At 52.4% G+C, this 12,161-nt stretch overlaps 2 protein-coding genes across 2 annotated transcripts in view; both read right to left on the bottom strand.

Moving 5' to 3' along the window:
* LOC125446591 (histone H2B-like) overlaps positions 1-12,161 on the bottom strand; it is a 267,925-nt gene that overhangs the window by 169,321 nt on the left and 86,443 nt on the right. The window lies entirely within an intron of this gene.
* The window catches only part of vars1 (valyl-tRNA synthetase 1), a 75,409-nt gene that overhangs the window by 28,448 nt on the left and 34,800 nt on the right, over positions 1-12,161 (bottom strand). The window contains exons 18-22 of the mRNA XM_059639719.1: positions 8,395-8,485; positions 6,814-6,919; positions 5,195-5,265; positions 3,565-3,690; positions 2,018-2,122 (exon numbers count right to left, since the gene is read on the bottom strand). Of these exons, the coding sequence (XP_059495702.1) occupies positions 2,018-2,122; positions 3,565-3,690; positions 5,195-5,265; positions 6,814-6,919; positions 8,395-8,485 (499 nt within the window). The remainder of the gene's footprint in view (positions 1-2,017; positions 2,123-3,564; positions 3,691-5,194; positions 5,266-6,813; positions 6,920-8,394; positions 8,486-12,161) is intronic.

The raw sequence follows: 12,161 nt of genomic DNA, 5'->3' as shown, positions 1-12,161 counted from the left end.
GGATGTGCAGGTTAGGGTGGATTGGCCGTGGGAAATTGCCCCGTGGTGGATTAGCCACGGGAAATGCACAGTTACAGGGATGGGGTAGGTGAGTGGGCAGGATGCTCTTCAGAGGGTCAGTGAGGACTCTATGAGCTGAATGGCCTACTAGCACACCATAGGGATTCGGTGACTAATAATAGTAACAAATACAAGGGGCCCTCTTGTGGCACAGTGGTAGGATCCCTGCCCCTAGACCAGGAGGCCGAGGTTCAAGTCCCACTTGTTACAGAGGTGACAATGACATCTCTAAACAGGCTGACTGAAAAGGAAAGACTAATAAAAATGGACAAACAAATACAAGATGTACAGTGACAGGGTCCCTACCTCTGAGGCAGAGGCCTGGCTTCAAGCCCCACCCGGTCCAGGTTGATTCAAAAATATCTACAGACAGACAGTTGGGCTCACATGTTGCAGTGGTAGTGTTCCTACCTCTGAGCTAGGGCTAGGGGTTCAAGACCCTTCTGCTCCAGAGCATTCTACATTTGGACTATCAGTGCAGGCTGGTCTGAAAGCATTGAGGCCTGGCCTGGTCACGCTCTGACATCTCCATCCAGGAGAGTCGATACATCTGAAGGTGCTGATCTCTCTGCCGTCATTGGCCAGCGACTCCAGATTGCAGGCTCGAGGCAAGGGGATTGGTCATTTTGGATCAGAGCGAGGAGAAATCGTTTTGCTCAGAGGGTGGTGAAAATCTCTGCCTCCGTTGCCCCCATGGAAGCTCAGTCAGTAAGACAGAGATTTAATGACACTGTGGGCATTGGCTGAGCACACTGAACGCTGTGGCTTTAACAGGTTATTTTGTCCTGTTTTTTGTTTTGGAGGGAGTTTTATAAGGCAGAGGAGTTGAGCTGTCCACCAAATCCACTGGAGTAAATAGCTTGTGAGGCCTTGGAGTTTTTTTTTTGAATAAGTTAAAAAATAGAGGCAGCGTGGACAGGTGTGGCTAGCTCTCACAGAACCAGGACTTCTGGTGTGTGGTTTTTCTTTAGAAAAGTGTTTCGGGTTAGTTTAAAGCAGTTGCCCATGTGAACTGGAAGAAATGGCAGCTACTCTTCCCTTTCTTGGTTAAAGCCAAAAGCCATGGATTCCCTTCCCAGGCTGCTGTGTTGCACGTGAGGCCACATCTGGTCTTTTTTCCCTGAATTTGCCTTTTTGCCAATGGCCCTGTTTATGGGATGTTACTGTAGTGGAATAGTTAATTAGTAATAGTTACAGTATCTATTATACTGTTAAGTTTTCCAGTAAAGTTCAGTTATTCTAAATCCATCTTTCTTTGTTGTATTTTAACTATAAATGTTTATATAAATGGTGTGCTTTGCTTATCCTTGATTAGTTTGACCAGTCTCATTGCATCAGGAACATAGCAATTCATATCTTCTTAAAATATACAAAATATATAAAATGTTAGGGTCTAGGCTATCTCCTTAAAATATTTTGAGGGGGTCTGGTCTGGTCTGGTCCATAACACTTTCCTTGGAGAGTAGAGAATTCCAGAGGTGTAGAACTCTTGGAGTGAACGGATTTCACTTTATCTCTTATCCTTGCAGGATGAGCTGATCGAGACAACCAGATATGGCATTCCTGAGTGGGGCAGCAGGTCTAAGGAGGGAGGCCATTCCTGCTACTATCACATACAGGGACCTGGCCCACCATCTCATGCAGTGAGATCAGCAAACACAGGTCAATCACTTCCGAAAGCTGTTCTACTGAAATACAATCCCGTACGGCCACCCAGTTATGTTTATCCTAGCACACCACCAACCCCCACCCTGCCCCACCAACTGACCTCAAGGAGAAAGAAACGAGACGTGAAAAGCACGATTAAGTCACCGGTCGTTTCACGTTGCCACCCGAGCCCAGTGTGGTCCACTCAGTCGGGGGGGCCCTCCCACTTCCTGCCGATGGGGCAGTCTGTTTGGGGACCCACCGGGGCCGAGCAGCGAAGGAGGCCGAGCACCCTCCCGCGCGGTCTCACCTCCAGCGTGATGCCAAAGATCACATCCAGAGGGTCAATGACGTTGCCAAGAGATTTGCTCATCTTCCGGCCGTGAGCGTCTCGGACAATGGCGTGGAGATAAACCTGGAAATAATCGGGAGACAAGAGTGGGATCAGTACGACAGTCACACTGAGTTACACAGCTCAGAGACAGGCCCTTCGCTCCAACCCGTCCGTGCCGGCCCAGATATCCTACATTAATCCAGTCCCATTTCCCAGCATTCGGCCCCTATCCCCCTGAACCCTTCCTATCCATGTACCTATCCAGATGCCTTTTAAATGCTGTAACTGTACCAGCCCCCACCACTTCCTCTGGCAGCTCGTTCCATACACGCACCACCCTCTGTGTGAGATAGCTGCCCCTCAGGTCCCTTTTAAATCTTTCCCTTCTCACCTTAAACCTATGCCCCTCTAGTTTTGGACTCCCCCACCCTGGGGAAAAAGACCTTGTCTATTCACCCTATCCATGTCCCTCATGATGTTATAAACCTCTATAAGGTCCCCCCTCAGCCTCTGACGCTCCAGGGAAAATAGCCCCAGCCTGTTCAGCCTCTCCCTGTAGCTCAAACTCTCCAACCCCGGCAACATCCATGTAAATCTTTCCCGAACCCTTCCCAAGTTTCACACCATCCTTCCTGTAGCAGGGAGACCGGAACTGAGCGCTGTATTCCAAAAGTGGCCCGAACCAATGTCCTGTACAGCCCCAACATGACCCTCCCAACTCCCTGTACTCAACGCACTGACCAATAAAGGCTAATGCAGCACACGCCACCTTCACCGTCCTGTCTACTCCTGGCTCTATTTTGAAGGAACTATGAACCTGCCCACCCAGGGTCTCTTTGTTCAGCAACGCTCCCCAGGACCTTAGCATTAAGCTGTATCAGTCCTGCCCGGGTTTCTCCTTCCAAAAATGCAACACCTCACATTTATCTCAATTAAACTCTATCTGCCACTCCTTGGCCCAATGGTCCAATGGACAAGGACGAAGTAATGTGCAGCAAAGGGGACAGGAGTCACCCGCACCGTACAGAGGGTCAGTAGCACTGGACCGTGACAGGGACAGCAGCCACCTGCACTGTACAGAAGGTCAGTAACATTGGGCCGTGACAGGGATAGGAGTCACCCGCACTGTACAGAGGGTCAGAAACACAGGGATAGGAGTCACCCGCACTGTACAGAGGGTCAGAAACACTGGGCCGTGACAGGGATAGGAGTCACCCGCACTGTACAGAGGGTCAGAAACACTGGGCCGTGACAGGGATAGGAGTCACCCGCACTGTACAGAGGGTCAGTAACACTGACAGGGACAGGAGTCACCCTTCCCTAAAGGACATGAGGGAATCCAATGGGATTTTTCCAGGCCTTGGCCACCATTCCAGGCCCTTTATTGAATTGCAATCCCACCCCACGCTGCGATGGGATTCGAAGCCGGGTGAGGGTTAGGGTTAGGGCTAATTTCCTGGGTCCCTGGATGAACAGCAGGCATACCCCCACCCAGGCGAGATTTTTTGGGACACACACATTACCTCTCGGAAAGGCAGCTTCCCAGTCAGCTTCAATCCCAACATCACCATCCTGGCCACCCAGAAGAACAGGATGTCGTGGCCCGTCTCCAGCAGCGTGCCCGGGTAGAAAGTTTTCAGGTCCTCCGTCTGCACAAAGGAAACTCCAGCCAGCGTTATTCCGCACCCGGCAATGCGCGCACCACGCACGCACGGAGTCCGGCCCATCACCACACGGCCGCAGGCTCAGTCCCACCATGTCCCTCCTGATCACTCCACCTCTCTGCATCCTCCACCACCTCCTTTCGGGATCACAGTTCTGGAATTCCCTCCCTAAGGGACATTGTGGGTCATGCCACAGCACAGGGACTGCAGGGGGTTCAAGGAGGCAGCTCACCCCCACCTTCTCAAGGCGGGGGGGGGGGGGGGTGCGGGGGAAACTAGGGACGGGGCAATAACTGTTGGGCCCAGCCAGTGACGCCAACATCTCATGAATGAATAACAAGATCTTTTTCGCAAATAACCCCTGCTCGCTGTTTATCTCCCTCTGCCCCTTTTCAGCAGCTGTGATACTGTATCCATACCTGACACCCCTGTACAGTACCATCTGCCATTAACGTATGCAAGTCAGTAGTTTTAGCAGTATCCCAGGACACAGGGCAATAAGAAATCAAATCAATCAAGTGCCGCCCCCCTCGAGAAGGTGGGGGTGAGCTGCCCCCTTGAACCACTGCAGTCCATGTGCTGTGGGGTGACCCACAATGTCCCTTAGGGGGTGAATTCCAGGATTCTGACCCAGCGACACTGAAGGAATGGGGATATATTTCCAAGTCAGGATGGAGAGGGGCTCGGAGGGGAACTTGCAGGGGGCTGGTGTTCCCATGTATCTGCTGCCCCTTGTCCTTCTGGATGGAAGTGGGCCGTGGGTTTGGAAGGTGCTGCCTGAGGGTCTTTGGTGAATCTCTGCAGAGCATCTTGTAGATGGTACACACTGCTGCGACTGAGCGTCGGTGGAGGGGGAGGGAGTGGGATGTTTGTGGATGTGGTGCCAATCCAGCGGGGGCTGCTTTGTCCTGGATGGTGTCGAGCTTCCTGAGTGTTGTTGGGCCAAGTGGGGGGGGGGGGGGGGGGGGTATTCCCTCACACTCCTGCCTTGTGCCTTGTAGATGATGGGACAGGGTTTGGGGAGCCAGGAGGGGAGTTCCTCACCACAGGATTCCCAGCCTCTGACCCACTCTTGTAGCTGCTGTGTTCACGTATTTAACTGAGGAGTAGTTTGCCCCTCTACTGAATTCCCAACACTTCCAAAATAACGGCCAAATTTCCACTGCCCATCAGAACTGTGCCTCAAGAGATGTGTACGATCCAGGAGGCTGAGCTCTTTGCTCGGATCCGGTTTCCGAATAAAAGCTGGGAACACTGGGAATGCTCAGCAACGATGGAGATGGAGAGAGGGACAGAGAGACAACGGTTCAGGGATAGCAACCTTGTATCAGCGCTGGAAGCAGTTAGAGATTTGGAGTGAGGACCAGATGAGACAAGTGGGAGCCCGTGGCAGGAAGACAAACCGAGGAGACGCCCAGAGCAGACGACTGCAGAAACGCACCTTTGTGACCCAATCACATTTTGTCTGTCAGAACGTAAACTCACTCACCTCATCCGGCCACCCGAAGATGGAGAATGGGAACAAGCCAGAAGAGAACCAGGTATCCAGGACATCCTCATCTGGAAGACATAGGGGTTCAGAGAGGCAAACAGGAGGTCGACGAGCACAGAAACAGACCCTTCGCTCCAACCCGGCCCTGCTGACCCAGATTCCTAAATTAATTCAGTCCCATTTGCCAGCATTTGTCCCTTAACCCTCTAAACCCTTCCTATTCATGTCCCCATCCAGGTGCCTGTTAAATGCTGTAACTGTACCAGCCCCTACCACTTCCTCTGGCAGCTCATTCCATACATGCACCACCCTCTGTGTGAAAAAGTTGCCCCTCAGGTCCCTTTTAAATCTTTCCCCTCTCACCTTGAACCCGAGCCCCCCTGGTTTCGGACTCCCGTCCTGGGGAATAGACCTTGCTATTGACCTGATAGGAATTTACCAAAGCTACACCATATCCCCTTTGAGGTGAACTGCGTCCAGCATCCGGGTGCCTGACCCACACGGCTTCCCAGGAATTACACAGGATTTACAACGTCACCCTGTTTCATCCCTGGCCCCCTTTCCAATGACCCCGAACGCTATCTCACCCCCAATCCTGCTGTTCCTTTCCTCTTCATGCCCTCATCCAGCCACACGGCCTCACCATTGCCACAGTCACTGCGCCCCCGACACCCCCCCCACTCCCACACCAAACCCCCCACCACTCCCACACCACCACTCCGCCCCACCACTCCCACACCCCGTGGCTGCGAGTTTTCTTCTTGATCATTCACGGGTTGTGGGCATCCCATCCCTAATTGCCCAGAGGGCAGTTAAGAATCAGCCACATTGCTGTGGGCCTGGAGTTACATGTAGGCCAGACCAGGTAAGGATGGCAGTTTCCTTCCCTGAAGGACATCAGTGAACCAGGTGGGTTTTTCCTGACAAATCGACAATGGTTTCACCGTCAATATTAGGTTCTTAATTTTAGATATTTTTTAATTGAACTCAAATTCCACCATCTGCTGTGGTGGGATTCGAACCCAGGTCTCCAGAACATTATCCGGGCCTCTGGATTAACAGAGCTGCGATAATACCACTGGGCCATCGCCTCCTCTTCCAGTCTCGCACATTCTCACTGTTCTCCCAGACAAGTACTTTCTCCTTGAATTTCCAAGCGACAGCCTTGCAAATTTGGAGCATAGCCTCCCAAGCAACCCCCCACCGCCTCCACAGACCTGCTGCGCCCCCACCCTGCCTTGTCCATTCTGGAACCCCTATTTTAATGCCGACAGTTGAGAAAGGGTGGGATGGGGGTGAATAAAGAGGCCCACGCAGGCAGCGTCTGCTGCTTTCTGGGGGAGGGGGCTCGAAATACCCCTCTGTCTTCACTTGACTCAAGGGAAGTTCCACCCCAGACGTCCCTTTAGCTGCATTCCCCCAGCTCTTGGGAAGCTCCTTTCTATCTGCCTGCTCACCCCCACTCCCTGCTCTGACGGTACAGAGAGTCTTGGGAGGAGGGTGGGGCGGACGGACAGGTTTGGCAGTACAGCGAGATCGGGAGGTAATTTCCTCCCCTGGCACCGCACGGCTGGCACTGTCAGCATTCACTCCCCCAACCCCCACATTCCCCGTACCTTGTCGGAGCGAGATCCGATCGGGGGAGACGTTAAATCTCTTGGCCGCTTTCTGCCTGGCGATGTCCTCTGTCTGCCCACTCACCCAGTACTTGTCGTCTGCGTCCTGGGTGGGTGAAGGTTGGAAAGTTAAACTGCATCGCCAAGGTCCACTGGACCACGACCCCGCGCCCAGCTTCCAGACTCTGGTCAGCTCAATTACTTCAGCCTCAGGCCCACGGGGTCAGGGGAGAACATGGAAACTTCAGGAGTGCCTGCAGGTAGACCGGCCGTGAGCCGACTAGGTACTGGAGGGGGTGGGGGGAGGTCAGGGACTGGTCAGACAGAACATTCTGCCTCCTAATTGCTTGACACCAGGGTGTACAAAGCCTTCAATCCTCCCCAGCTCGCTGAGACAGCCCACAGGCTCAGGGTGTAATGCAGCTGGAATCTGCACTCTGTCTCTCCGCACACCCCCCACCCACCCTCTGAGCTGCCCTGGACTGAACACAATTACCCCCGTACACAGTGGAGCCCTGGGAGGGGGGAGTGGGCCCCCACCTCTCACGGACGGGTATCTGCATGGGAACAGGAACCAGGATAGGAGTCAGGAAGACGAGGATGCCCCTTGCTGCAGGGACACAGGAGCTCGGCGAGAGTATTCCGTGTGTGGGGTTTCAGTCTCCCTTCCCGAGGGGACGGCAGGACTGTTCTGTGGGGAAACAGCAGCTCGCCCAGGGTGGAGTGGTCTGGATTCGCTCGGGTTTCAAAGGACAGGAGAGGTGACCAAACCGAAATGGGTAACATTGTAACAGGGCTGCACAGGCCCGACATGCAGGGGCCACAGCCTCAGGCGGCACTCGGGGTAGGCCATCTTCAGACAGAGATGAGGAAAGGCTTCTTTGTCCAGATGGGAGTGATCCCACGGAATTCTCTCCCACAGGAGGCTGCGGAGGCCGGGAATACCACTGAGCATATTTCAGAGAGGGACACATAGTTTTTTTTGTTAGGTTGCAAGGGCTTATGGGGAGAAAAATGAGGGAACACAGCATTGGGATAGCAGATCAGCCGCTGAACGGGGAAGCAGGCTCAAGGGGCTGAATGGCCCACTTGCCTAGTGTCGACCTTCCTCCCAACTGAGCCTATTTGTCCCAAAGTCCTCTCCCAACGGTAGACCCCTCCTGCTGCAGCAGGTGCCAACAGGTCCCCTTCTGTCACACAGCGCATCACCAGAGGCCAGCCTCTTCCTGTTTGCAGGAACGCTGTCCATAACGGACCTTCGGGGCACAGGGCGTTCGACCCTCCCGGCTGGAAAGTAGCGGGCTCCCCTCGGGGACATGCGCGCGGGCTGGTATTCCCAGAGAGAGAGAGCTGCGCTGCCTTTAAGTGGGTAAGGAATTCCCAGGAATATCCGCTGGACAGCAGCAGGGCCCCCGACTGAGGGTCGACCTTGCTACAAATAAAACAAAGACTGGCAGAGACGCAAGCCAGCTGGCTGTGTTCCTACTGTGGATTGTGGGAGCTTGCTGTGCGAAAACAGCATTAGCGTTTCGGGGGCTGTAAAGCATATGGGGGCAGGGGCAGGAGGTTCTGGGAACTCACCTCTCCAGCTGGGACAGCGGGATCATCGACTGTCACAAAGTAGGCTGGGGTCCGGTGACCCCACCACAGCTGCCGGGAAATACACCAGTCCCTGCAGGGAAAACAGAGTCAGCCCTCAGAGGGTATTTAACACACAGGACATAGGGTGGGCTGGACTGTCCTGATCCCAGCTGATAGTCAAACTGGGCAAGTCCCATTCCAGGCTGAAACCTGGCTTCACACAAATGCTATGTCTTATTTTTGCTGCTGGGATAGTCACTGCAATCATTCCCATGCACTTTGAACAAAAGAATATAAGCTCATTACATTAACAACAAGGATAAAGATTCAACTCTTTTCCCCAGCGACAACCAGCAGATACTCAACCCCATTCGAAACCTCAATCATATGTTCATTTCAAAGTGTCTTACTCAACCATTGGGTGATGTCCTGTTGATGCCTCACTTCACATTCACTGAGTGTGATGCCGTTTGCTACCGTCGCTCCCGGGTCACACTGACTCACTGGCTATTCTCACAAAACTGTTAGAAAACTGCTAGAAAAGCTCTCACCCTATCTCCTCCTCTATCCATCTTCTATCCGCCTCCCCCTGTCTCCCTATTTATTTCAGAAAACCCTTCTCCACTCCATTTCTGAAGAAGGGTCCTGGTCCGAAACGTCAAGCCCTCCTGCTCCTCTGATGCTGCTTGGCCTGCTGTGTTCATCCAGCTCTACACCTTGTTTTGCTAGAAAATTATCCAGGCTTTGGCTCAACGTGGGCGCCTGAACAACAGTACATCTGCTGTCAGACACCTCTAGAGCTGAACTGAACCTCTTTCTTCAAATCGTGAAAGAACTTACTAAGCACTTCAGCGATTAACTCACTAGGTAGCTTATCTGGTCATTGAGTATAAGTCACACGATTTCTTGGAAATGCTAGCTAGTCTCATCGGTAAAACAATGAGTGTCTGACCCATTTGCCAGCATCTGGCCCCTATCCCTCTAAACCCTTCCTATTCATGTCCCCATCCAGATGCCTTTTAAATGCTGTAACTGTACCAGCCCCCACCACTTCCTCTGGCAGCTCATTCCATACACATACCACCCTCTGTGTGAAAAAGTTACCCCTCAGGTCTCTCTTAAACCATGCCCCTTTCACCTTAAACCTATGCCCCTCTGGCTTTGGACTCCCCCACCCTGGAGTAAAGACCTTGTCTATTCACCCTATCCATGCATCTCGTGATTTTATAAACCACCACAAGATCACCCCTCAGCCTCTGATGCTCCAAGGAAACTAAGTTTATTTCCCAGAAGTATCTACCCCCGACACAAACCGCTGAGGGATTTCAACTCAGGTTCCCAGAGTGATAGACTGGGCTACCGTCAGGCCTATATATCTCTCTCAGGCATAGGCATGATGGGCCAAATGGATTCCTCTCTCTTTAAAGTTCTGGTGTGGATCTGCTGACTGAGGTGAACTGAACAAAAGCTCACTGCAGTATTAGCCGATCAACAAACTGCACACAGCAGCTGGATCAGGAACGAGGCCATAGGAAGAACATCACAGGACAAAAGGCAGGATTGAAAGTTCATCCGAGGTCAGGGGCTGGGAGTCCTGCAGTGAGTAACTCCTCTCCTCACTTCCCAAAGCTGTTCCACCATCTACAAGGCACAAGGCAGGAGTGTGAGGGAATACCTCCCACTTGCCCCTGGATGGGGTACTGCTCCAACAACACTCAGGGAGCTCGACACCATCCAGGACAAAGCAGCCCCCGCTCTATTGGCACCACATCCACAAACATCCCACTCCCTCCCCCCCACTGACGCTCAGTCGCAGCAGTGTGTACCATCTACAAGATGCTCTGCAGAGATTCACCAAAGATCCTCAGGCAGCACCTTCCAAACCCACGAACCACTTCCATCCAGAAGGACAAGGGACAGCAGATACATGGGAACACCAACCCCCTGCAAGCTCCCCTCCGAGCCCCTCCCCACCCTGACTTGGGAATATATTGCCGTTCTTTTATTGGCATGGATAAGCCATGGGAAACACAAGGTTACTGGGATAGGGTAGGGGTAGCAGGTCTGGGTGGGGTGTCCTTTGGAGGGTTGGAGTGGGCTTGATGGACCGAATGGCGTGCTTCCACACTTGGCCCCCATGAACCGTATCAGTTCAAACCAAGCACAAACAGTGGTGCGCCACTGCCATCTACTGGTCTGCCTGCACATTGCGTGAGGAAGTCACACGGCAAGTGAAACCAGAAGGAAATCTCACTTGTCAGCAGCATCTTTGGGAATGGCAGGTGCCTGGCGGGGGAAGGGGGCTGCACGGGTGTTACTTGCCTCGCATCCCAGGGAGCTAAGTGTTCTGGGAGGGTGTGCTATCAAATCCCAGCTCAGCTGCTGGTGGAATCTACGCTCAAATCAATGAACAAAGTGGAATGGAAAGCAGCAACGCTACCCATAAACCTACAATAACCCACTGCTGCAAATGCCCATCTGATTCACTTGCGCCTTTTAGGGAAGCCATCCTTCGTTGGTCCGGACTACACGTGACTCCAGGCCCGCCCCCAACGGCCACTCTCCTCAGTGCCCTCTGAAACAGTCCGGGAAGCCGCTCAGTTTTTAGGAAAACGTAGGAGAAGCAACGCCTTGTCAGCGACACCCACAGGGAATGATGGAACATGGATTTTTAAAAAGAATAGACTTGGGTTGTTTTGGGTTAAATAAGTTCGAGGGGGCCAGGGGCCGAGAGATGGAAGGGGCACAGGCTTTGGTGTGAGGAGGACGTAAGTGTTGAAGGGAGTTGGCCGGGGGGGGGGGGGCGGCGGGGGCATGGTGGGCGTGCAGTTGGGGTGTTGGTAAAGTCAAGGGGGCTGCAAAATAGATCAATGGCCATTAGAGGAATAATCACCTAAATGGGAGCCAGAAAAATAAAACCCACCAGGTTAATGCATCCGTGAAAAGCAGTGAACTATCTCCAGGATCAGACTGCATTTCAGGAAAAACTGTAGCACCGACTGCTTGACATAAAATCCACAACTGGCATGCAGGTTACAGGGCAAGGGCGTGACTGCCTGGTTAAAATATTCCAGCTTTGTTCTTATGTGGAGGAACTTCCTCAGCTGTCCCCTCACCAGTGTGCAGGCACTGTTCTTAGGGTGATGGCATTTTGCACGTAGAAGTGTGATAGTCATTTTCAAAAATACTTTTGTTGCTAACTTATGACCGTTTTCTCATGTTAAGAGGGGTTTAGGTTAATTAATGCTTTCCTTATGTGCTGTGACCTTCACTTCATAATTTTGAGCCTTACTTCCAATAATCCCCCGGAATGACAAAGGGTTTCAGTCGAAGTTGTTGACTTTCCTGCTCCCTTGATGCTGTCTGACCTGCTATATTTTTCCAGCCTCACACCTATAGATTCTTGTTATCACACGGCCCGCTGTTACACACTAACACCACCGTGCCCCCCATTAACATGTATTCACCCTTCAAACCTGACTGGTATCCACTCCTTTATCTGTCCAACTGACCTTTTTTCTCTTTGGGCTCAATCTCCGCCTCTAGTTTACCTCTAAGCCCCTCTCCACCCACCCTACCTTCCTGTACAAAAAAAAATCCTGCCATTTTCCTCGCTTCCTGAGGAAGGGTCACTGGACCCGAAACATTTACCCTGGTTTCTCTCCACAGATGCTGCCTGACATGCTGAGCTTTTCCAGCAACCAGCATTTTTGTTTCTCATTTCCAGCATCTGCAATTCTTTTGGTTTTTATGCACATTAAATCACC

This window comes from Stegostoma tigrinum, chromosome 34 (genome assembly GCF_030684315.1).
Source record: "Stegostoma tigrinum isolate sSteTig4 chromosome 34, sSteTig4.hap1, whole genome shotgun sequence".
In the NCBI taxonomy this organism is placed as follows: Eukaryota; Metazoa; Chordata; class Chondrichthyes; order Orectolobiformes; family Stegostomatidae; genus Stegostoma; species Stegostoma tigrinum.
This window is presented reverse-complemented; position numbering and strand designations above follow the sequence as displayed.